Source organism: Pseudoliparis swirei, chromosome 7 (assembly GCF_029220125.1).
Source record: "Pseudoliparis swirei isolate HS2019 ecotype Mariana Trench chromosome 7, NWPU_hadal_v1, whole genome shotgun sequence".
Classification (NCBI taxonomy): Eukaryota; Metazoa; Chordata; class Actinopteri; order Perciformes; family Liparidae; genus Pseudoliparis; species Pseudoliparis swirei.
In genome coordinates, this window is record NC_079394.1 from 30,619,641 (window position 1) to 30,644,667 (window position 25,027).

Here is a 25,027-nt window from a genome sequence, read left to right on the forward strand (position 1 = left end):
AAGGAGACGGAGGGGGGGAACCAACAGGTTCCACGTGTTCTCATATTTCTACCTGGTGTGGCAGCTCCTCTCTGAGCTCCTCTTCTCTCCCCGGCTGGCGTTTGAATGTGAAAAGCTCCTTAATGCTGCCGGCTCATTAGCATTCTCATGGGGGGTGGGGTCTCCACCGGGGAGGGGAACAAGTGGTGTTAGCAGGGTGGAGCCCTGGGGAGGGTGGGCTGGGGAGACCGGCCAGGCCACCGCAGCGAGAGGATCGGGTCTAGATCGGGCTGCCGGGTCCACGCAGGAGAGTCCAGGGTTCTCACGATGGCCCCCTGACCACGGCCACCGGACAGCATGAAGGAAGAGAACCCCCTGGACGGTAAGACCCTCTCCTCAGACCATGTGGGCCCAACCAGGTGGATCTCAACCTGGAGGCCATTCGGGTCAACGGTGCCAGGAGAACACTGGAGAACGGTTCTAAAGCCTTGTGTGTTCTACTGGAGAAGGGTTCTAGAGCCTTGTGTGTGTTCTACTGGAGAAGGGTTCTAGAGCCTTGTGTGTGTTCTACTGGAGAAGGGTTCTAGAGCCTTGTGTGTTCTACTGGAGAAGGGTTGTAGAGCCTTGTGTGTTCTACTGGAGAAGGGTTTTAGAGCCTTGTGTGTGTTCTACTGGAGAAGGGTTCTAGAGCCTTGTGTGTGTTCTACTGGAGAAGGGTTCTAGAGCCTTGTGTGTGTTCTACTGGAGAAGGGTTCTAGAGCCTTGTGTGTGTTCTGGAGAAGGGTTCTAGAGCCTTGTGTGTTCTACTGGAGAAGGGTTGTAGAACCTTGTGTGTGTTCTACTGGAGAAGGGTTCTAGAGCCTTGTGTGTGTTCTGGAGAAGGGTTCTAGAGCCTTGTGTGTGTTCTACTGGAGAACGGTTCTAGAGCCTTGTGTGTGTGTTCTACTGGAGAAGGGTTCTAGAGCCTTGTGTGTGTTCTACTGGAGAAGGGTTCTAGAGCCTTGTGTGTGTTCTACTGGAGAAGGGTTCTAGAGCCTTGTGTGTTCTACTGGAGAACGGTTCTAGAGCCTTGTATGTGTGTTCTACTGGAGAAGGGTTCTAGAGCCTTGTGTGTGTTCTACTGGAGAACGGTTCTAGAGCCTTGTGTGTTCTACTGGAGAAGGGTTCTAGAGCCTTGTGTGTGTTCTACTGGAGAAGGGTTCTAGAGCCTTGTGTGTGTTCTACTGGAGAATGGTTCTAGAGCCTTGTGTGTGTTATACTGGAGAAGGGTTCTAGAGCCTTGTGTGTGTTCTACTGGAGAAGGGTTCTAGAGCCTTGTGTGTGTTCTACTGGAGAAGGGTTCTAGAGCCTTGTCTGTGTTCTACTGGAGAAGGGTTCTAGAGCCTTGTGTGTTCTACTGGAGAAGGGTTCTAGAGCCTTGTGTGTGTTCTACTGGAGAAGGGTTCTAGAGCCTTGTGTGTGTTCTACTGGAGAAGGGTTCTAGAGCCTTGTGTGTGTTATACTGGAGAAGGGTTCTAGAACCTTGTGTGTTCTACTGGAGAACGGTTCTCGAGCCTTGTGTGTTCTACTGGAGAACGGTTCTAGAGCCTTGTGTGTGTTCTACTGGAGAAGGGTTCTAGAACCTTGTGTGTTCTACTGGAGAAGGGTTCTAGAACCTTGTGTGTTCTACTGGAGAAGGGTTCTAGAGCCTTGTGTGTGTTCTACTGGAGAAGGGTTGTAGAGCCTTGTGTGTTCTACTGGAGAAGGGTTCTAGAGCCTTGTGTGTTCTACTGGAGAAGGGTTCTAGAGCCTTGTGTGTGTTCTACTGGAGAAGGGTTCTAGAGCCTTGTGTGTTCTACTGGAGAACGGTTCTCGAGCCTTGTGCGTGTCGGCGTTGCGTTTGGGTGTTTCTGTTGACCCCCAGTGGTCTGGCTGTCTGTTTCCTCTCTTGAGCTTCAGTCCTCAGTCTTTGGGACTCGATTGTTTCTCCTGTTCTTCTATTTGATGAGTTTGTCTCCATGTTGATGAAGACGAGGAGTCACTCGATGCATCTTTATGTTTTATTCTCATGGATGATGTGTTCTCATTCTGACGCTTGTCTCTTTACATTATTTATGAGACTTTTTAAGACTTTAATGAATTATTGATAACAGGGAAATGGACCTAAAACGAGAGGATGGGGGGGGGGGGGGGGGTTAATGACCTTCAAGCCGGAATCGAACCGGCGATGCTGCAAAAAAAATACAAATCCCAAAATGACTTAACTGGCACAACGTTGTTTATACCCCCTCTGGTTCTAGTGGTCTTGACCCGAGAGCACCGGGTGGGGGTCACCGGTCTCAGTACTGGCATCAGCTGTGGCTGCAGCGAGGCTCTTCCTGGTCTCCTCCCATTGGCTGGATGTGAACCTGCAGCGGGGCGGCACTAAGTGTGCTAATGTGTGTGTGTGTGTCTTTGGTCAGCTTGAAACCTGTGTTTATGTTTGGTCGTGCACTTTGGCCGGTGGGGGGGGGGTAATTTGTGTGAGGACTGGTATTGTTGTAAAGAAGAAGAGTGGCCTATTGGTTCCTCTCAGATAACCCTGCTGGCTGCCCATTGGCCCTCGAGGAGAGCCGTGACCCCGGGGGCTTGAACTCTCCGTGGTCATGTGACCCGGGGCAGTAAAGTGACCAGTGGCGTCGCTGGACTCCGGCTGCGGTCAGAGAGGGACGGGCGGTCGAGGGAAGAGGTGCTGCAGGGCGAGAGAGAGAGAGGCAGGACTGAGGGGTTGAATGGGGTCCAGAGGACTGGGAGCAGCATGCGATGGACACATGGGAAGGTGAGGAAGAGGAGGCTGGAATGCTCTTCGTCTCTTGACTACATGGAGGATGTGTTTCTGTCTCGACCCAGTTCTGCAGTGTGGTGGTTGTTGTTGTTGTGATCTCTGTGTTGTGTGCGCTCCGTCAATGATTCTCAGACCGGATAATGAGCCTTCAAGGGGGGTGTGTGTGTGTGTGTGTGTGTGTGTGTGTGTGTGTGTGTGTGTGTGTGTGTGTGTGTGTGTGTGTGTGTGTGTGTGTGTGTGTGTGTGTGTGTGTGTGTGTGTGTGTGTGTGTGTGTGTGTGTGTGTGTGTGTGTGCACTACGCCTCATATGTGTTGATGAGCCCACATATACCTTCATGTTTAGTGTGTGTGTGATGATCAGTTGCTTCATTCTGCTGTTTAAAGGTCAGTTCTTATTATAATTATTAATATGAAGTGGTATGATGGAGTAACCTTCCAGTGTGTACCCCCCCCCCCCCCCCCGGTGGTCCTTTTCATTGCCTCCGGTCTCCCGGGTCCTTTACCCCACGCCGCCTCGCTTTGTTGTTATTTATTTGACAGTTTATTCCTTCTTCAGCACATGATCAGCGCTCTGAGTTTAAAGCGGGGGATGTGTGTGTGTGTGTGGAAGAGGAGGAGGAGGAGGGCCGTGCTACTGTAAGGGTCCCCTCCCCCGGGGTAATCCCCCAGCAGCCATGTTGAGCTCCAGCTGGAGGAGGAGGCACATTCCTCACGGCCTCCTCCTCTTCCTCCACCTCCTCCAGGAGGAGGAGGAGGCAGCGCTTAATGTAGTCGTCTTGTGAAGGTGTGTGAATACAGAGAGGAGATAGAATGTGTGTGTGTGTGTGTGTGTGCAGAAGCTGTGTGAGGATCAATAGCTCCAGTGGGGGAGGTCAGCCTCCTGTGACTAACGTGGCCTATAAATAGACGACACACACACACACACACACACACACAGGAGCCCATCATGCTGCACATCTTTGTCTTTTTGAAGGGTGTGTTGGCCCTCCCCCTCCCCCAACACACACACACACTGTGGTAAGTGTGTGTCTCTGTGCTGTTGGAGTTATTTCCATGGAGAACCGGTTCTTGGCTCCTGGTTCTGCTCTGTGTTTTTAAATGGCCGCCGTGGGAGTTCAGCCTGCTGGTCTGTGAAGACCCCCGACCCCCCCTGACGGGGTGTGTGTGTGGGGGGGGGGGGCTCTGCATTCATTCACAGCACTTTATACGACTGTATCACAAAGCCGGCTGTAAACCACCTCATGGTTCTGACCCGGCTGGGTTCTCCAGGTCCCAGGCTTCACTAGCATACATCTAAATATAATAACAGCTTCTCTTAAAGGTCCCTTTGAGATGTGATGATCAGCAGCTGAGAGGAGGAAACTGTTTATGACACTAAATGTTAAACAAAGAAACTTTACGGTCAATAACTGGTTCTGGAAAACCTGGAACGGTCCTGGTTGTTTCCAGGCCTCGAAAAAACCATCAAAAAATGTAATCGCAAAAGTTTTGGAAAAGTGGTGAAATAGTTATATTCATACATTGATTTACAGTTTGATTACAAATAATAGACATTTATATCCATGTTTATGCTTTGAATTGAAGTATGTCGGGTTCATCCTCGTGGAGACGCGGCGGTCTCTGGACCCGGAGCTGTGACCCGCTGGTCGCCATGTTGGCTGAATCAATGATTCCGTCTCCAGGCGTTTGCTTTCCTGCTGACATCTTTGTGTTTCTGGGTGATTTTCTCTGGAAGCTCCCAACACGCCGTGGTGACTCACTGGAGGACAGCGGAGTCACCAGTGGATAAACTCCTCCTCCGGCAGTCTGGTGGTTCTCTAAGCTCCGCCCCTCCAGGAGGAGCGTCATCCCCCCCGCTCTCAAACAGGTCCATCTCTTCAGATGCAAACGCTGGAGACAGTGGCGGCTAGCATTAGCACCCCATTAGCATGCTGTGGCCGGACTGGATGCTAATGCCGCGGCCCCCGGCCCCCGGCCTCCATTGTGTGGGGAGGAGCCGCTCTGCACCTCCATGGCCGCCGCGCTGCAGATTAGCATCACACTGAGCTGGAGGCTCTTTGTGAGCGGCATACCGGCCATACCCGGAGGGGGGGGGCCTCCCCCAGGTGGGAGAGATAAGTTAGATAGAGGAGGGGGAGGCGGGGAGGAGCGGAAAAGTACAGCAGCCCCCCCCCCCCCTCCCCCTCTCCTGTCTCAGCTGGCCTGATTGTGATGGAAGGCCTGGGCAGCCAATCAAAGGCCTCTATGGGGGGGGGGGGGGGGTCAGGACCTGGACCTGGATCAATCCCCTCATGACAAGTAATGCATATCTCACTGTGTGTGTGTGTGTGTGTGTGTGTGTGTGTGTGTGTGTGTGTGTGTGTGTGTGTGTGTGTGTGTGTGTTTGTCTTTCTGTGTGTGTGTGTGTGTGTGTGTGTGTTTGTCTTTCTGTGTGTGTGTGTGTGTGTGTGTTTGTCTTTCTGTGTGTGTGTGTGTGTGTATGTGTTGTCAGACTCTTTTTAAAGATTGCAACAGAACATCCCAGTTTCCCATAATGCACCTCACCCTCCATTAGCTTCTATTCATCGGCCCAGTGTGTAACGCGGTGCTTGTGCTGACCTGATGATGTCATCATGATGATGATGTCATCACTCAGCCCCTCCAGGGCCAGGCGGGACCTCCGGTCCAAGTAGTGAACTGGACCTCCGTCTCCCAGTAGAGGGGTCCTGGTCCTCTCAGCTGACCTCTGACCTCATGTGCGTCTCGTTTTGGCCCCTCAGAGTTCTTGAAATGTCCCTTAAATATTATTTCTATCTCATGCTTTATTCTCCTGATCTTCTCCGTGGTCACGTCGCTCTGACTTCAGTCTGGTTGTTGTTGTTGTTTATTTTATTCAATCATTGCAATATAATACCATATTATTCTATATAATATACAAAACAGACTGAAACGTAAAGGTAGAAGCAACAATTGCTTATATATTCCTATCCTAAATTGTTAAATGAAATTATTAATTATATTAAAATAATAAAGAAAATAAAAAATAATATGTATTTTTTGTTTTCTTTATTTTTCTAAAGAATAATAAAGAAAATTAAAAATAATATATGTGTGTATATATATATATATTTAAAATATTTATTTATTTATTTTATATACATTTTCTTATATATATATATATATTCGATTAAAAATAATAAATAAAATACAAAATAATATTTATATATATTTTCTTTATTTTATATACATTTTCTGATATATATATATACACATATATACATGTGTATATATATATGTATGTGAGTTAAACCATTCTTGCATCCATTTTAACGTTGTTCCATAATTTGACTCCTACAATAGAAATACGTCTTTTTATCCTTTTGTCCAGTTAACAAACATCATATTTACTCGTGTGTTGAACAACCTTGTATTGACATTTCCATATCGAGTCTGTTGATGTTGGGATCCATAAGGACCGGAGGACGTCGGCCTCGCGCTGCTGTGACCACAGGAATCCTTCAGCTGAATGTCATGAATATTTAATAGTCGCCTCCCGGCAGGAGGGGGCGGAGTCACAGCGCGTGAGGACCTGAGATCAAGTGTGTGGAGGTGTGAGCCGGCCCGTGTTATATGGCGGCGGCCATGCACTTGAAAGACCTGGTGACAGATTCGTCAAATCAGGCTGAAAGCTGCCGGCTTCACAGCCATTGTGTTCCACCGTGAAGGAAGTCACGCGTTGCCCATGGGCCGGGTCGGTGCTCTGCTGGCAGATGGCCGGCTGAGGAGGTGCCTGTCATTTCATTTGATGTCCCGGGTGTTTTATGACCCCGGGGTCCTCGTCGTGACCTCGTGCCCCTCTTACAGTACCGCGGTCAGGGGGGGGGTCTCATTGTCTGCATGGAGGTGTCTCTGATGACTCCTGGGCATGAAGACGGGTATATAGATGTATATCGTAAACCACCGTGGCTTTAAAGACATTCCATCTGCAAGGAATTCAGGAAAAATGCCCTGAGCTTTTAGTTTGAAGGTCTCAAATTAAATGGAGTTATGTTATATTGGAGAAATGTTCTTATTTACAATATTTCTACACTCAAACATATTGTTTAAGAACATTCTTTGCATTTGATTATTGTTTATTTGAGTAGTTTTTACAGTGTTTCAGTTACGCCGGCCCTTTAAGAGGGCGGCCGTGATGCTGATGTGTTTTTATTGTTTGTATGGACTGGAGAATATTCAGTCCACACTGGATCCTCATTGTGGAATGAAGTTTTATGTGGAGAGTCTTTTATTTTGAAAGCAGGCCGGTGGTCTTGTTGAAATAGTTTTTATATTCGTGTTGATTCGTCCATGAACTAAACGCTCTGACGGAGCTACTGAACCAATCAGCTGTCTGTGGTCATGTGATCATGATTGGTCGATCATGCTCATTTGCATATTGAACATGATGTAACTTTGGCCTGTTGTCAAAAATCAGCTGGTCTCCTTGGAAATGATATCAAAGCCGATGCATCAGAACTAAATCTCTCATCTCTTCTGTTTACATCTACATGGCTACGATATTACCCACAATGCACCTGACTACTGACAGCTGGGTGTGAAATGCCAGAAGCATCAAGATGTGCAGGAATCTGTATTATAACCATCTCATTGTTGTATTGATTAGTAGCTTCAACACACACACACACACACACACACACACACACACACACACACACACACACACACACACACACACAGCCAGAAGCAGCTTTTCATTGACCAACAGATATTGTGTGTGTGTCTCTTTAAGGAAGCTGGTTTACCTCCAGCTGCTGCCTGAATCTTAGACTACCGTTAAAGTTTGGAGTCACCCAGACAATTTGGTGTTTTCCATGAAAACTCTTCACTTGAATGAATATAAAATCTAATCAAGACCTTGACGAGGTTATGAATAATGATTTATATATTACATATTAATGTAGATCTTCTTGTGGCTCAAAGGAAGGCCAGTTTCATAGTTTCTTTTAGCAGCATAACTGTTTTCAGCTGCGCTCACATAAAAAGGGTTTAAAGGGTTTTCTACCCCTCCGCTAGTCTTCTAAGGCGATAACACAATGTACCATCAGAACACTGGAGATGGGCCTCTATACACCTCTGTAGAGCATTAGGGTTAACCCTAACTTTAACCCTCTATACACTATGTAGAGCGTTAGGGTTAACCCTAACTTTAACCCTCTGTACACCTCTGTAGAGTGTTGGGGTTAACCCTAACTTTACACCTCTGTAGAGCGTTAGGGTTAACCCTAACTTTAACCCTCTATACACCTCTGTTGAGCATTAGGGTTAACCCTAACTTTAACCCTCTATACACCTCTGTAGAGCGTTAGGGTTAACCCTAACTTTAACTCTCTATACACCTATGTAGAGCGTTAGGGTTAACCCTAACTTTAACCCTCTATACTCCTATGTAGAGTGTTAGGGTTAACCCTAACTTTAACTCTCTATACACTATGTAGAGCGTTAGGGTTAACCCTAACTTTAACTCTCTATACACTATGTAGAGCGTTAGGGTTAACCCTAACTTTAACCCTCTATACACCTCTGTAGAGCGTTAGGGTTAACCCTAACTTTAACCCTCTATACACTATGTAGAGCGTTAGGGTTAACCCTAACTTTAACCCTCTATACACCTATGTAGAGCGTTAGGGTTAACCCTAACTTTAACCCTCTATACACTATGTAGAGTGTTAGGGTTAACCCTAACTTTAACCCTCTACACACCTATGTAGAGCGTTAGGATTAACCCTAACTTTAACCCTCTATACACCTATGTAGAAACTTCACTAAACACCAGAGAATAGTCATGTACACATTAACTATGTAGAGAGTTTATGATTTATTTCATGTTATCTTCATTGATAAAAACAGTGCTTTGAAAAATAAGGAAATTTCTACGTGACGAACTTTGAATGGTGGTGTATATATATATATGGATGGTGTATATATTTGGGTGGTCTAGGCCACTCGTTGAAGTTGTAACTGTGGCTCTGGTAGAAGGTCTGAGGAGAGAGCAGAGAGGAGAGAGGAGACACTTTGAGGAGGTCTGAGGAGAGAGGAGACGCTTTGAGGAGGAGGTCTGAGGAGAGATGAGACGCTTTGAGGAGAGAGGAGATGCTTTGAGGAGGAGGTCTGAGGAGAGAGGAGATGCTTTGAGCTGCTGAATAAAACAAGACGTCTCCACTTTCACCAGATGAGTTTGGGGCTTAAGAACCTTTTGGATTAGCCGGCGCCGCCTCGGGCTTAAGCCCCTCCCCCCCACCGCCCCGTGATCTCAATGAACATGTCACCTCCAGCTGTTTGCTCCCACTGAAGTACGGTCATGGAAAACCTGGAAAAGTCTTTTCTGGAGAAGAATTAAAAAAAAAATCGTTGATTCCAGGCCTGGAAAAGTGTTATATTGATATTATAATTCACACTGAATAGACTGTAGGCTTTGGAATTCTCATTGTTCGGTTGTATACGAAATGTTCTCACTTCATGGTTACACCGAGATTTCACAAAATGTTTGGTCATGGAAATTTGATTTAAAGTCCTGGAAAAGTCCTATAGATGTGGTTTGAAGTCCTTTAAACCCATTGGTCACCATGCGTGTGACCCCTGTACCTCTGACTGCGCAGACGACTCGTTGGTCTAACTGTCTTCTCGTTGGTCTAACTGTCTTCTCATTGGTCTAACTGTCTTCTCGTTGGTCTAACTGTCTTCTCGTTGGTCTAACTGTCTTCTCGTTGGTCTAACTGTCTTCTCGTTGGTCTAACTGTCTTCTCGTTGGTCTAACTGTCTTCCAGGATTTTTCCTGCATAGAGAAAATTTGGGCGCGCGCCTAAGCCATTTTCCCGAACGCCTAAAAAAACTTGCATGTCAGCGAATATGTTCTCAATAGTATGTTTCAAGTCGGCTACAGCCGAACCCTCGTTCTGTTTTGATCAATAGTAATCGAGTTCAGTGTTTCCCCTAGGTTTACAGCTTCAGGGGGCGGGACTAGTGCCGCTCGCCATGTTGGTGCCCTAAGCTTAATTTAACACTGAGGTGTGCTCACCTGTGTGCGCGCATCACCGCTGAGCGAGGCGCGCGCCGGCATCGGAGCTCTGGCGCTAGTGAGTGTGCTCACCCGTGTGCGCGGATATGTGCGCGCATCACGGCAGAGCTTCGATGTTGGCGCGCGCACCGAAGACCCTGTCTTCTCATTGGTCTAACTGTCTTCTCATTGGTCTAACTGTCTTCTTATTGGTCTAACTGTCTTCTCGTTGGTCTAACTGTCTTCTCGTAGGTCTAACTGTCTTCTCGTTGGTCTAACTGTCTTCTTATTGGTCTAACTGTCTTCTCGTTGGTCTAACTGTCTTCTCATTGGTCTAACTGTCTTCTCGTTGGTCCTCCCCCCCAGATGATCCGGCTGACCAGCGTACGTGCCTCATCTGTGGCGACCGCGCCACCGGCCTCCACTATGGCATCATCTCCTGCGAGGGCTGCAAAGGCTTCTTCAAGCGCAGCATCTGCAACAAGCGCGTCTACCGCTGCAGCCGCGACAAGAACTGCGAGATGTCGCGCAAGCAGCGCAACCGCTGCCAGTACTGCCGGCTGCTCAAGTGTCTGCAGATGGGCATGAACCGCAAAGGTGGGCGGGGCTAAGTCATGGAATATAATAACACAGAGTTTATGGTCACTGTGAGCTGGCGCCTCATTGGCTGCCGCAGACGGGACATTAAGGGGAGCTCGTAGTCGTCTCCGAGGCGCTTCTCCAGTTAGCCGCTCATATCAAGACCATCATCCTCTCATTTTTTAAAATCTTTAAATATGTAAATTAGTAAATTTCCTGCAGAGCGTGTCATTTTGTATCTTTAAATATGTAAATGAGTCATTTTCATCTTCAGTCCAGTGTTCAGAGCTCTGAGTATTGAACATCTTGGTCAGTATAATATATATTTATTCACATTAAGTGTGTAATTTTATGTTTTACTTTACATGGTAAAAACAAACAATAGAAACAAACAAACAATAGACTCGAGAGATGACGTCACACTATAAAATATAGCAAGAACACCCTGAAAAGCAAATAATAATAATATTAATAAAGGTAACCCTACCTATCATTTACTACTATACATAATTAAATATATAAATTAAGCCTAAACTGAACATACCTGTATGACGTGTCATCAAACCGACGTCATGGTGAGGGCTCTGGCTTGGTGCGGTGCAGTGCTGCCCCCCAGTGGAGGATGCATGTCACTGCCCTCACCATGGCGACCGGATGTGTCATCCACTCGGAGCTGTTCTCCAATGACATCTGCCTGCCAACAGCAACGGTACCGCCCGGCTCATTTCCGCCACTAGGTGGCGCTCTGGTGCCGACTCTGAACCGCACGCCATATTGAGATTCTCTCTTTCTCTCTCTTTCTCTGTGCAGCGATCAGGGAGGACGGCATGCCGGGGGGGCGGAACAAAAGCATCGGGCCCGTGCAGGTAAACCACTGGAGGAGGAGGAGGAGGAGGAGGAGGAGGAGGAGGAGGAGGAGGAGGAGGAGGAGGAGGAGGAGGAGGAGGAGGAGGAGGAGGAGGAGGAGGAGGAGGAGGAGGAGGAGGAGGAGGAGGAGGAGGAGGAGGAGGAGGAGGAGGAGGAGGAGGAGGAGGAGGAGGTCTTTCAACAGGACTTTATATAAGTTTTCTATTATTTTAGGCGTGTGTGTGTGATATGCACACGCCTCCTCCCTTTACTCCCCTCTAGATTGCGTCCTTGCTCCTCCATATCAGTGAAAAGCAGCTAATCATTTAAAGTGAGACTCATAAGGAGCTCCAGGACATACCCACATCCCCCCTGTGTGTGTGTAGCTGCTGCTCCAGGACATACCCACATCCCCCTGTGTGTGTGTAGCTGCTGCTCCAGGACATACCCACATCCCCCTGTGTGTGTGTGTAGCTGCTGCTCCAGGACATACCCACATCCCCCTGTGTGTGTGTGTGTGTGTAGTTGCTGCTCCAGGACATACCCACATCCCCCTGTGTGTGTGTGTGTGTGTGTAGCTGCTGCTCCAGGACATACCCACATCCCCCTGTGTGTGTGTGTGTGTAGCTGCTGCTCCAGGACATACCCACATCCCCCTGTGTGTGTGTGTGTGTGTGTGTAGCTGCTGCTCCAGGACATACCCACATCCCCCTGTGTGTGTGTGTGTGTGTAGCTGCTGCTCCAGGACATACCCACATCCCCCTGTGTGTGTGTGTGTGTAGCTGCTGCTCCAGGACATACCCACATCCCCCTGTGTGTGTGTAGCTGCTGCTCCAGGACATACCCACATCCCCCTGTGTGTGTGTGTGTGTAGCTGCTGCTCCAGGACATACCCACAGCCCCCTGTGTGTGTGTGTGTGTGTAGTTGCTGCTCCAGGACATACCCACATCCCCCTGTGTGTGTGTGTGTAGTTGCTGCTCCAGGACATACCCACACCCCCCTGTGTGTGTGTGTGTGTAGCTGCTGCTCCAGGACATACCCACAGCCCCCTGTGTGTGTGTGTGTGTGTAGCTGCTGCTCCAGGACATACCCACAGCCCCCTGTGTGTGTAGCTGCTGCTCCAGGACATACCCACATCCCCCTGTGTGTGTGTGTGTGTAGCTGCTGCTCCAGGACATACCCACAGCCCCCTGTGTGTGTGTGTAGATCACCGAGGAGGAGATCGAGCGCATCATGTCGGGCCAGGAGTTCAAGGACGAAGTCCCGGAGCTCACCTGGGGCCCCAACGGGGACAGCGACCACAGCTCGCCCAGCAACGGGGCCTTGGAGGGCAACCAGCCGTCGCCCGCCTCCATGCTGTCATCCAAGTGAGTCCCCCCCCCCGTTATGGAGATAATGAGCCGGCCCTGACGGCCTCACGTCTCGCTCAGGTATTCGCGGGCAGAAGAATGCCTGAATGCGCGGCGCGCTGTCGGCCGCCCTCGCCATGGCGACGGGCGCGTCGTCAAGGACGAGCGTCGTCTGGCCGCTCGTCCTCCGTGGCGTCGGCAGGATGCCGGAGCGCCGCGGTTCTGTTGGCATGCGGGTCCGAAAGGAACCGCGTGGAGAGCGCCACCCAAAGGTCGTGGGGTTAGCTTAGCATAGCACAAACGTTGGGCGCCACACGGATACGGGGGTCCAGCTTCCTACTCTGGGTCGGAGGGTACATACGTGAGATTACTCCTTTACAGGATTTGTACGGTCATGGAAAACCTGGAAAAGTCCTGGAATTTTTTGCATGTTCATTTCCAGGCCTGGAAAATTCCTGTAAAAAAATAAAATCCATAATTTTTTTTTTGGAAAAGTCATAAAAATGTTGTTATCTTCATATGTTAAGTTACTCTGTGTGTAGAATGACATTCATTGTTAGTTCAAATAACACATCGTCTCACTTCATGTGAACACCGAGATGTCAACAAATGTGACCCCTGTGGTCACATGGCTGTGACCCCTGTGGTCACATGGCTGTGACCCCTGTGGTCATATGGCTGTGACCCCTGTGGTCATATGGCTCTGACCCCTGTGTGGTCACATGGCTGTGACCCCTGTGTGGTCACATGGCTCTGACCCCTGTGTGGTCCCATGGTTTACTCCAGTCTCCCTCCTCCCCTCAGCCGCTCCGGGGAGGTGAACGGCTACACGGCGGCGCTGCGTGACCAGTACATCAACACCTCCATGTCCACCCACTACCAGCTGCTGCCTCACCTGTTCAGCTACGCGGCCCAGTCGGGCCTGCTGGCCCCGCAGCCGCGCGGCCTCTACCCCCAGTCCCACCAACTGGTGCTGCAGCTGGTGGCGGCCGAAGACCTGGCCCCCCTGGCCACCCCCATGCTCATAGAAGATGGGTGAGTCCAGTGCATACAGTGTGTGAGAAGCTCTGGGGTTAAAGGTCACCACAGTGCCACAGGTCTTTAGAGAGGCTAGGCCTTTAGAGAGGCTAGACCTATAGAGAGGCTAGGCCTATAGAGAGGCTAGGCCTATAGAGAGGCTAGGCCTATAGAGAGGCTAGGCCTATAGAGAGGCTAGGCCTATAGAGAGGCTAGGCCTTTAGAGAGGCTAGGCCTTTAGAGAGACTAGGCTAGGCCTATAGAGAGACTAGGCCTTTAGAGAGGCTAGGCCTTTAGAGAGGCTAGGCCTATAGAGAGACTAGGCCTTTAGAGAGGCTAGGCCTTTAGAGAGACTAGGCCTATAGAGAGGCTAGGCCTATAGAGAGACTAGGCCTATAGAGAGACTAGGCCTATAGAGAGACTAGGCCTATAGAGAGGCTAGGCCTTTAGAGAGGCTAGGCCTTTAGAGAGGCTAGGCCTATAGAGAGACTAGGCCTTTAGAGAGGCTAGGCCTTTAGAGAGACTAGGCCTATAGAGAGACTAGGCCTTTAGAGAGGCTAGGCCTTTAGAGAGACTAGGCCTTTAGAGAGACTAGGCCTATAGAGAGACTAGGCCTTTAGAGAGACTAGGCCCTTCGAGAGGCTAGGCCCTTCGAGAGGCTAGGCCTTTAGAGAGACTAGGCCTTTAGAGAGACTAGGCCTATAGAGAGACTAGGCCTTTAGAGAGGCTAGGCCTTTAGAGAGACTAGGCCTATAGAGAGACTAGGCCTATAGAGAGGCTAGGCCTATAGAGAGGCTAGGCCTATAGAGAGACTAGGCCTTTAGAGAGACTAGGCATAGAGAGACTAGGCATATAGAGGCTAGGCCTTTAGAGAGGCTAGGCCCTTCGAGAGGCTATGCCTATAGAGAGACTAGGCCTTTAGAGAGACTAGGCATATAGAGGCTAGGCCTTTAGAGAGACTAGGCCTATAGAGGCTAGGCCTTTAGAGAGGCTAGGCCTATAGAGAGGCTAGGCCTATAGAGAGACTAGGCATATAGAGGCTAGGCCTTTAGAGAGGCTAGGCCTATAGAGAGACTAGGCCTTTAGGGAGGCTAGGCCTATAGAGAGACTAGACCTATAGAGAGACTAGGCCTATAGAGAGACTAGGCCTATAGAGAGACTAGACCTATAGAGAGACTAGGCCTTTAGGGAGACTAGGCCTTTAGGGAGACTAGGCCTATAGAGAGACTAGGCCTTTAGAGAGGCTAGGCCTATAGAGGGGCTAGGCCTATAGAGAGACTAGGCCTATAGAGAGACTAGGCCTATAGAGAGGCTAGGCCTTTAGAGAGACTAGGCCTATAGAGAGGCTAGGCCTATAGAGAGGCTAGGCCTATAGAGAGACTAGACCTATAGAGAGACTAGGCCTATAGAGAGACTAGTCCTTTAGGGAGACTAGGCCTATAGAGAGACTAGGCCTATAGAGGGGCTAGGCCTTTAGAGAGACTAGGCCTTTAGAGAGACTAGACCTTTAGAGAGGCTAGGCCTATAGAGAGACTAGACCTATAGAGAGACTAGGCCTATAGAGAGGCTAGGCCTTTAGGGAGACTAGGCCTATAGAGAGACTAGGCCTTTAGGGAGTCTAGGCCTATAGAGAGGCTAGGCCTATAGAGAGGCTAGGCCTATAGAGAGACTAGGCCTATAGAGAGACTAGGCCTATAGAGAGGCTAGGCCTATAGAGAGGCTAGGCCTTTAGGGAGACTAGGCCTATAGGGAGACTAGGCCTATAGAGAGACTAGGCCTATAGAGAGACTAGGCCTATAGAGAGACTAGGCCTTTAGGGAGGCTAGGCCTTTAGAGAGGCTAGGCCTATAGAGGCTAGGCCTTTAGGAGACTAGGCCTATAGAGAGACTAGGCCTTTAGAGAGACTAGGCCTATAGAGAGACTAGGCCTATAGAGAGGCTAGGCCTATAGAGAGACTAGGCCTATAGAGAGACTAGGCCTTTAGGGAGACTAGGCCTATAGAGAGACTAGGCCTTTAGAGAGACTAGGCCTTTAGAGAGACTAGGCCTATAGAGAGACTAGGCCTATAGAGAGACTAGGCCTATAGAGAGACTAGGCCTATAGAGAGACTAGGCCTTTAGGGAGACTAGGCCTATAGAGAGACTAGGCCTATAGAGAGACTAGGCCTATAGAGAGACTAGGCCTTTAGAGAGACTAGACCTATAGAGAGACTAGGCCTATAGAGAGACTAGGCCTTTAGAGAGACTAGGCCTATAGAGAGACTAGGCCTTTAGGGAGACTAGGCCTATAGAGAGGCTAGGCCTATAGAGAGGCTAGGCCTATAGAGACTAGGCCTATAGAGAGACTAGGCCTTTAGAGAGGCTAGGCCTTTAGGGAGACTAGGCCTTTAGAGAGGCTAGGCCTCTAGGGAGGCTAGGCTAGCCTTTATTGAGGCTAACCCGAGTCCCAGTCAAGCTAGCCTGTTTTGGTGAAGCTGCTGACGTCCCTCTGCAGCAGCTGTCGTCTCAGTTCGTGAAACCTTCCTTCATGGTGGAGATGAGTCTTCTTCAGCCTCACTGACTCACTGACTCCGCCCCCAGGTACAAGGTGACGCAGGTGGAGCTCTTCGCCCTGCTGTGCCGCCTGGCGGACGAGCTTCTGTTCCGCCAGATCTCCTGGATCAAGAAGCTGCCGTTCTTCTGCGAGCTCTCCATCGAGGACTACACCTGCCTGCTGAGCTCCACCTGGCAGGAGCTCATCCTGCTGTCCTGCCTCACCATCTACAGCGCGCAGATCTTCGGGGACCTGGCGGACGTCACCGCCAAGTACACGCCGTCGGACGACGAGCTGCAGGGGTGAGAGGCGGGGCTTAGGGCTCGTAGACGACGAGCTGCGGGGGCGGGGCTTAGGGCTCGTAGATGCCGTCGGACGACGGGGTGAGGGGCGGGGCTTAGGTTCCCCTCTGTCTGATGGTTCTCCTCATGTTGCCGTTGGAGGAGGTCCAGGCCAGCGGTGCGTGAACAGGAGGCTCCTCGGGACGGAGCTGTGGCTAGCACCGTCTGGCCTGGTGGAGACGGGGGTGTGTGGGGGGGGGGGGGTCCTGTGTAAATCAGGAGGCTATTATCTGACCTCATGACACACATTCCCTAATATACGGACACTCTGCCTGTAGTTTAGAGGAGAGCATCTGATTTACGTGACGGCTCAGACCAGTGAACCTCTACCTCCGCACCGCGAGGGACGAGCTGCACGCCTGGAGTCTTCCTCCCCGACTCTGAGAAGTCCTCCTCCCCGACTCTGAGAAGTCCTCCTCCCCGATGTTTGCCTTGTTCACCGAGGCGGAGAAGCTTAAGATAATGAGGCTTAGCGTGTTTTAATGTGGGCCGTAAACTAGAAGTCTTGAAACACCCCCCCCCCCTCTGAAGACGTTGGTATGTTCCTCAGGGTTCGCCCGGTCACGCCTGGAGAAGTCCTGGACACGTTCCATCATACGATCATTAGTTTGATTAAAGGAATAAACATCTATATACATGTTTATTCTTTTAATCAAACTAACGTCTCTCAGCTAAGGTTTTTACTCATGTAGACACGGAGATTTCACAATTTGTGGTCATGGAAATTTGGTTTAAAGTTCTGGAAATCCATTGGTCACTATGTGGATGAACCTGTTCATTGGTCATGAGGATGAACCTGTTCATTGGTCATGAGGATGAACCTGTTCATTGGTCATGTGGATGAACCCTGTTCATTGGTCATGTGGATGAACCTGTTCATTGGTCATGTGGATGAACCTGTTCATTGGTCATGTGGATGAACCTGTTCATTGGTCATGAGGATGAACCTGTTCATTGGTCATGTGGATGAACCCTGTTCATTGGTCATGTGGATGAACCTGTTCACTGGTCATGAGGATGAACCCTGTTCATTGGTCATGAGGATGAACCTGTTCATTGGTCATGAGGATGAACCTGTTCATTGGTCATGAGGATGAACCTGTTCATTGGTCATGAGGATGAACCTGTTCACTGGTCATGAGGATGAACCCTGTTCATTGGTCATGAGGATGAACCTGTTCATTGGTCATGAGGATGAACCTGGTCATTGGCCATGTGGATGAACCTGTTCATTGGTCGTGTGGATGAACCTGTTCATTGGTCATGTGGATGAACCTGTTCACTGGTCATGAGGATGAACCTGTTCATTGGTCGTGTGGATGAACCTGTTCATTGGTCATGTGGATGAACCTGTTCATTGGTCATGAGGATGAACCTGTTCATTGGTCACCATGTGATGAACCCTGTTCATTGGTCGTGTGGATGAACCTGTTCATTGGTCACCATGTGATGAACCCTGTTCATTGGTCGTGTGGATGAACCTGTTCATTGGTCACCATGTGATGGACCCTGTTCATTGGTCATGAGGATGAACCTGTTCGTTGGTCGTGTGGATGAACCGCTCCATCTCTCCAGGGTTCTTGACTCTCGCTCTGACTCCTCAGCTTCAGTGAAGACGGCATGGAGGTGATGGAGAGGCTGATTTATCTGTTTCGTAAGTTCCACCAGCTGAAGATCAGCAACGAGGAGTACGCCTGCATGAAGGCCATCAACTTCCTCAACCAAGGTACCGTGTGCAGAGCCCTGGGGGCCCGAGGCCTCCTCGGCCTGGCGTCCCCTCACCGCTCCGCCGGTTGTTCCCTCAGACATCAGAGGGCTGTCCAACGTGTCCCAGCTGGAGCAGCTCAACAAGCGCTACTGGTACGTGTGCCAGGACTACGCCGAGTACAAGTACCCGCACCAGCCCAAGCGCTTCCCCGAGATCATGATGTGTCTGCCGGAGATCCGCTGCATCGCGGGTAAGAAGATCAGAACGGTTCTCAACTCATCAAAGTGTCATGAAAACCTCCCGATTCAACGTCAAGCAGAGCTCTGGTCCACGACGACAAACTCCTTTACATCTGAGTTCAAACCAAAATGAAATGGAGATTCTCGCTTACCGAAAATATAATCAGAGAGGCTAGGCTAGCCCCCGAGTCCAAGTCAAGCTAACACGAACTTTAGTGAATGACTCTGTGTTTCTGTTAAAGAGATTATGATATGAATCGTTGCATTAAGGTTAAGAGTTATGTGTAAATGGCTTCTAGAGAGGCTAGGCCTTTAGAGAGGCTAGGCCTTTAGAGAGGCTAGGCCTTTAGAGGCTAGGCCTTTAGAGAGGCTAGGCCTTTAGAGGGGCTAGGGCTGTGTCTACTACCGGACACTTTACGAAGGACACTGCAATGCTACAGAGCCCTGACATCTGCAGTGTACTGCGTGGCTGATGAGTCTGTCTCAAATGGAACACTTACGTTAACCACTTGGCGGAAGTGACGGACGCAAATCTGTTCACGGCACCCGCGAAATTAAGCCGGGAGTGATGTACGCAAATCTGCTTGCGATACCCGCGAAACTTAAAGTGACCAAATGAAGCACTTCTTGCCCTCTTGTTGTCTCTTGTTGTCTCTTGTTGTCCCTTGTTTACCTTTCTCCACCCCATGGGGAAACTGAGATACCTCCACCATCGCGGCAGGAGCCTCCGTGGTCGACCGCTTGTGCTACCGGAGCATCTCGTCCGCCATTGTTTTAGAAATAAAATGAAAAGCTGGCGAAAGGGCTCCTCCTCTTCCGCTGCGTAGCCAAGATGGCGGCCGTTGAGGGCGAGTCGTGTCAGCGTGGAGCACTAAGCCTGAAAGACATCCAAGGGCTCAAGTGTCCGGTAGTAGACACAGCCTAGGCCTTTAGAGAGGCTATGCTAGGCCTTTAGAGGCTAGGCCTTTAGAGAGGCTATGCTAGGTCTTTAGAGAGGCTCGGCCTTTAGAGAGGCTATGCTAGGCCTTTAGAGGCTAGGCTAGGTCTTTAGAGAGGCTCGGCCTTTAGAGAGGCTATGCTAGGCCTTTAGAGGCTAGGCCTTTAGAGGCTAGGCTAGGTCTTTAGAGAGGCTCGGCCTTTAGAGAGGCTATGCTAGGCCTTTAGAGAGGCTAGGCCTTTAGAGGCTATGCTAGGCCTTTAGAGAGGCTAGGCTAGGTCTTTAGAGAGGCTATGCTAGGCCTTTAGAGAGGCTAGGCTAGGTCTTTAGAGAGGCTAGGCCTTTAGAGAGGCTATGCTAGGCCTTTAGAGGCTAGGCTAGGTCTTTAGAGAGGCTCAGCCTTTAGAGAGGCTATGCTAGGTCTTTAGAGAGGCGCGGCCTTTAGAGAGGCTATGCTAGGTCTTTAGAGAGGCTCGGCCTTTAGAGAGGATATGCTAGGCCTTTAGAGAGGCTATGCTAGGCCTTTAGAGGCTAGGCCTTTAGAGAGGATATGCTAGGCCTTTAGAGGCTAGGCTAGGTCTTTAGAGAGGATATGCTAGGCCTTTAGAGGCTATGCTAGGCCTTTAGAGAGGCTATGCTAGGCCTTTAGAGGCTAGGCTAGGTCTTTAGAGAGGCTCGGCCTTTAGAGAGGCTATGCTAGGCCTTTAGAGGCTAGGCCTTTAGAGAGGCTAGGCCTTTAGAGAGGCTAGGCCTTTAGAGGCTAGGCTAGGTCTTTAGAGAGGCTCAGCCTTTAGAGAGGCTATGCTCGGCCTTTAGAGAGGCTATGCTAGGTCTTTAGAGAGGCTCGGCCTTTAGAGAGGATATGCTAGGCCTTTAGAGAGGCTATGCTAGGCCTTTAGAGGCTAGGCCTTTAGAGAGGATATGCTAGGCCTTTAGAGAGGCTATACTAGGCCTTTAGAGGCTAGGCCTTTAGAGAGGATATGCTAGGCCTTTAGAGGCTAGGCTAGGTCTTTAGAGAGGATATGCTAGGCCTTTAGAGGCTATGCTAGGCCTTTAGAGAGGCTAGGCTAGGTCTTTAGAGAGGCTAGGCCTTTAGAGAGGCTATGCTAGGCCTTTAGAGGCTAGGCTCGGCCTTTAGAGAGGCTATGCTAGGCCTTTAGAGGCTAGGCCTTTAGAGGCTAGGCTAGGTCTTTAGAGAGGCTCGGCCTTTAGAGAGGCTATGCTAGGCCTTTAGAGGCTAGGCCTTTAGAGGCTATGCTAGGCCTTTAGAGAGGCTATGCTAGTCCTTTAGAGAGGCTAGGCTAGGTCTTTAGAGAGGCTAGGCCTTTAGAGGCTAGGCCTTTGGAGAGGCTATGCTAGGCCTTTAGAGGCTAGGCCTTTAGAGAGGCTAGGCTAGGCCTTTAGAGAGGCTATGCTAGGCCTTTAGAGGCTAGGCTAGGCCTTTAGAGGCGAGGCTAGGCTAGGCCTTTAGAGGCTATGCTAGGCCTTTAGAGAGGCTAGGCTAGGTCTTTAGAGAGGCTAGGCTAGGCCTTTAGAGAGGCTAACCCGAGTCCAAGTCAAGCTAACCCTAACCTGTTTCCAGGGAAGCTGGTGAACGTGCCCCTGGAGCAGCTCCCCCTCCTGTTCAAAGCAGTGTTGCACTCCTGTAAATCCAGCCTGACCAGCTACCGGACCCCCGGCCCGTCGCCCTGCGTGACCGCCGCCTCCGGGAACTAGACCCCCCCCTGACCCCCGACCCCGAGCCGAGGGACCGGTCTCCCCTCTCGTGAATGTGACAAGCAGCTAGTTTGTTTTTTGTAACTTGTTTCCTTATCTATTTATTCCAGGACCGAGCTGAATGTATGCTGATTACACTGTGCACATGCTTCTGTACTGAACAAATGCTCGTAGATGCGTTGGTCTTTGGAGTTTACAAGTGTGTATCCAGTTTGCTCAATGTGTCCGTGTTGCTATTGTTAGAGCTAGACTTTAAAAGAGTTTATTTTATTCAGACGGGGCGGATCGACACTACCTCAGGAAAATGTTGTTGCTATGTTCAGGTACCTTTTTGTTTGTTTTTTGTTTCTGTTAAATGAAGTACGCAACCGGATCCCGGCGGACGCCTTGACCCTCAATCACAGGCTGAATGTTCAAAGGAGCTGCGGGAATCAAATATTATAAATCGGTGTTTTATTGCACTGAAGATGCAAAATTCAGCTACTTCACCGACGTGGCCCCGGACCCCCCTCCTGCCAACGGGAGGTGGGCCGGCCCGTCTCACATTCCAGGGGTCAAGGTGCCGGATGATGGATTTATGGGAACTTCATTGAAGAAGAGAAAGAAAAGGATCTTACGGGTATTTTTTACAATCAGACTGGGGATGTAAAGGCGTTGAAGCCGGGGAACGGGAGGATAGGTTTGGTGTTTTTAGTTTGATTGTTTTTCTCTTTTTGACCAAAGTGTTATGCAATGCTTTATTCAGACGCCCATGGATGGGTAAGGGGAGGGGCCGAGAGCCCCCGCCCCGCCCCCCCCCACAGAGAAGGTTTCTTATCAATGAAGGATAAGAGATGAATCGCGGTGTGTCCGAGGGGGGGCGCCCCCTGCTGGACTTCATTGTAAATGTTGCTAACCGCGCGCACACACACAGTCCGGTGCTCCCGGTAGGCGTGGCGACGTCGGACCGCTCGGTGCCAGAACCTCGACGCCGACCGGTTCTGCTCAAAGTTCCGGTCCACGTTTAATTTAAGATGCGTGACGTCTAGCGTTTTCCCCCAACTTATTCAGAACAAACCAGAACGACATGTCTGGTGTTTTAACGGGTCATCAAGTATGTGCACCTGGCCTAACTAGAACCAAAGTGGAACCGACGGAACCGGGTTCAAGTCTGACCCGGAGGCCCCCCCCCCCCCCACGGGGCTCAGCTCTAGCTAGCGCTAGCTTCCGTTAGCGTAGCCTCAAACCAAATGGGACCTGTCAAGCGTTTCATTGGCCAGTTCAGAGGGACTCGCGCTGTTCTCCGGTCTCGTCAGGTCCAATCAAAACTTTGCACAGACCCGAGACCGGGAGCAGTTTGAGTGGGACCAGATCCAAAAGGACTCTGGTTCAGGTTCTGGTCCTCGACTGAACCGGCTCATAAAAGGTTTCAGGGATGGATTCAGGTCTCAGTGAATCCAGGTTTGAGTCCCCTCTGTGACCGATATGCACATAGTTTAGGAGAAGCCCCCGAAGGTGGTCTTCATCGTGGACTACGAGAAGACCACTTCAAAGCCCTTGAAGTGGTCTTCTTCTCGTGGGCTCCTCCAGGTTTATATTTTTGCCATTTCAAGATGTATGAAATGGTTTTGAAGTGCAGACGGCATGCGGTCCTCGCAACGACTCTTTTTTTGCACACGACGGGGAGGCTCGGAGACCTTGACCTTTGACCTCGGCCACTGCCCGCCCAGTGTGTTCCTCTCTCAGGTCCCTGCCGGCCTGAATCTAAACAGGGTAAAGTTGAGTGTTCCTCAGTGGCCATGCTGACGTAGTATTAGTAGACGTAGGTGCGGGACATCGTAGGTCCTCCGTAGAAGTGTTTTCCCCCTTTTTCGACTTTATTTCTGTCCTTAAGCCCCGCCCCCTTTCATTCAGTGAAACGCAGTTTGGAGATTTCTCTCTTGGCTTTTGGAGGCGGAGCTTCAGAACCTCAGTGTTCTTCTTTGACGCGTTTCACTTCCTCTTTTGTTTTTTATACATTTTCTCATGTACCTTTCTTTGTAGTTATGATGTGAATGTATTTTTTTGTTTTCACGAATCCATTGTTTTTATTTTTTGGGAGTGGGGAGGCGATCATCTATCTCAGCTTTGAATGAATTCTTGACTCATTCCCGTGTCCTCTGTATTTTACGGCAGATCGTATCATGCGGGTAACGTCAGCTCCGAAGCCTTTTATGTGTTGTTTGAATCATTTTACAATTCAGATGTGACTCTTTGAGGCTCTAAAGCCGAATGAAATCACTTATGTTCCACCACCCTGAGAACACTTCCTCTCCTTTTCTTAGAACATGCATCGTCATCACTCAGGCTTCTGGGGCTTCAGGGGAAGAACACGCCACGCAGCGACGCCGCTTGGTTTTATTTGTCCAGTTTAAAAAATTCCTGCCGCCCCCCCAAAAACAAGGCGTGTGCATGGAATTTAATCCAAATTCAAGCAGATAAAACAACAAAAAAATCTGTTTTTGACCTCTTAATGAACTTTAAACCCTTTAGAAGACGATCTCAGGGATGTGAACACGCACCAGATGCCTGAGTGATGCGCTGCCTCTTTAAAACACTATAAATCTCTCTGAGGAAACAGTCGAGTTTCATATCTTTTCTACCGTGAATATCAGAGCGACGGTCACCAGCCGTCTGACGTACAGTAGAAGTAGAAGAAGAGGAAGAGGAGAGGTTCAGGGTGGCCGACAACAAAGTCAGTAGCTCCAGGAATGCGCTGCACATCAGACGGCTGGACGAGGATCTGACGTCTTTGAACGCAGCGCCTCACGATGCGAGCGGTCACATGACGCCGTCGGCCGCTGAACAAAGGCTTCTTCTTATTCCTCTGTTTGTTTCTGCAGACGAGGGGACATGTTGTTGTTATGCATTTGCAATTTGTTTACTGAAACTACCTTTTTTTATTTGTCGCCCCGTTACTTTTCTTTCAATAGTTGATTTTTGTTCTTTCTGCTTATGTTTTGGTTTCATTTCCCCGATGGGGTGACGTCGCCTCCGTATTATACGCCCCCGTTTCCCTCTTCTTCTTTTTTTAAACTGGAGTCAACGTGTTGCCTCACACAGCTCTACCTCACTCGCCTGCTGGCAGCAGCTGGTATTACACTGACCTCCGTTCAGGGATCCTCTACCTCCTCTGGTTTCACGTGGAACTGGAGTTCTCTTTTTTTATTTCACTCGATGACAGAATGCCGATGACGAGACGCCGTTAGCGGCTCGATTGACCAACGTTGACCTTTCGTGATTGGCCGTTTGCCGTGTTCTCCGTGTTCATGACGTCATCACATGACGCCGTGCTCCCCGGTTGTGGAGCTCAGTCGATGAGTCTTTTGATGTATCATCAACCGGAGGGTTTCCATGTGACGTCGTCGTCCAATGAGAGCGCAGCACAGGAAGCTGTTGGCGCTCCAGGTGACCTGCAGCACGCGGCCACGGCGAGAGCTCGTAACCCAACGTGTAGTTGAGCTTACGGTCCAACCTCCGACTGTAGCCGCCTGCTGCACGTCCTGATGCATGATGGGAAATCGTGGGGAGCAATCTTGACGTATCTCAGGGAAGAAATTCGATTGGCGGCCAGCCTCCGCGTTCTGTCGTTACTTTAACTACCTGTGAAGAATGTGATCATTACGTGTTAAAAGCATGTTTAGAATGTGTTAGGACTTGAAACCAAATAAATGTGAACGTTATGCAAGTGTACACGGAGCCTCCAGTTATTTACCGTCTGCAGAGAAGCTGCTGCTCAGTTAGTTCTATATATAATATATATATGTAATATATTTTATATATGTGATTTATATATATTTAAATATAATATTTAAATGTATATTAGTTAGTCCTTTATGGAAAGACATTTAAGATAATAACAATTAAGACTGTTTCTGCCTGTTGGCCAGATCTGTTTTAAAACATTTACTTTACATGGAAAAGGGAAC

General features: G+C 49.6%; 1 protein-coding gene and 1 long non-coding RNA gene across 2 annotated transcripts; one reads left to right on the forward strand and one right to left on the reverse strand.

The window, feature by feature from the left end:
* The first annotated feature begins 2,701 nt into the window (after nt 1-2,701).
* Nucleotides 2,702-24,791, forward strand: nr6a1a (nuclear receptor subfamily 6, group A, member 1a). Its single transcript, XM_056419764.1, has 9 exons — nt 2,702-2,776; nt 10,182-10,412; nt 11,205-11,260; nt 12,448-12,608; nt 13,395-13,625; nt 16,187-16,441; nt 18,085-18,206; nt 18,286-18,438; nt 20,947-24,791. The coding sequence occupies exons 1-9, from the start codon at nt 2,761-2,763 to the stop codon at nt 21,078-21,080; spliced, it is 1,359 nt and encodes a 452-aa protein (XP_056275739.1). The 5' UTR covers nt 2,702-2,760; the 3' UTR covers nt 21,081-24,791.
* LOC130197207 (uncharacterized) lies at nt 8,618-11,179 on the reverse strand. Its single transcript, XR_008832402.1, has 2 exons — nt 10,939-11,179; nt 8,618-8,929 (listed from the first exon to the last, which is right to left on the reverse strand). It is a non-coding gene; the product is annotated as an uncharacterized LOC130197207 (long non-coding RNA).
* Nucleotides 24,792-25,027: the final 236 nt, after the last annotated feature.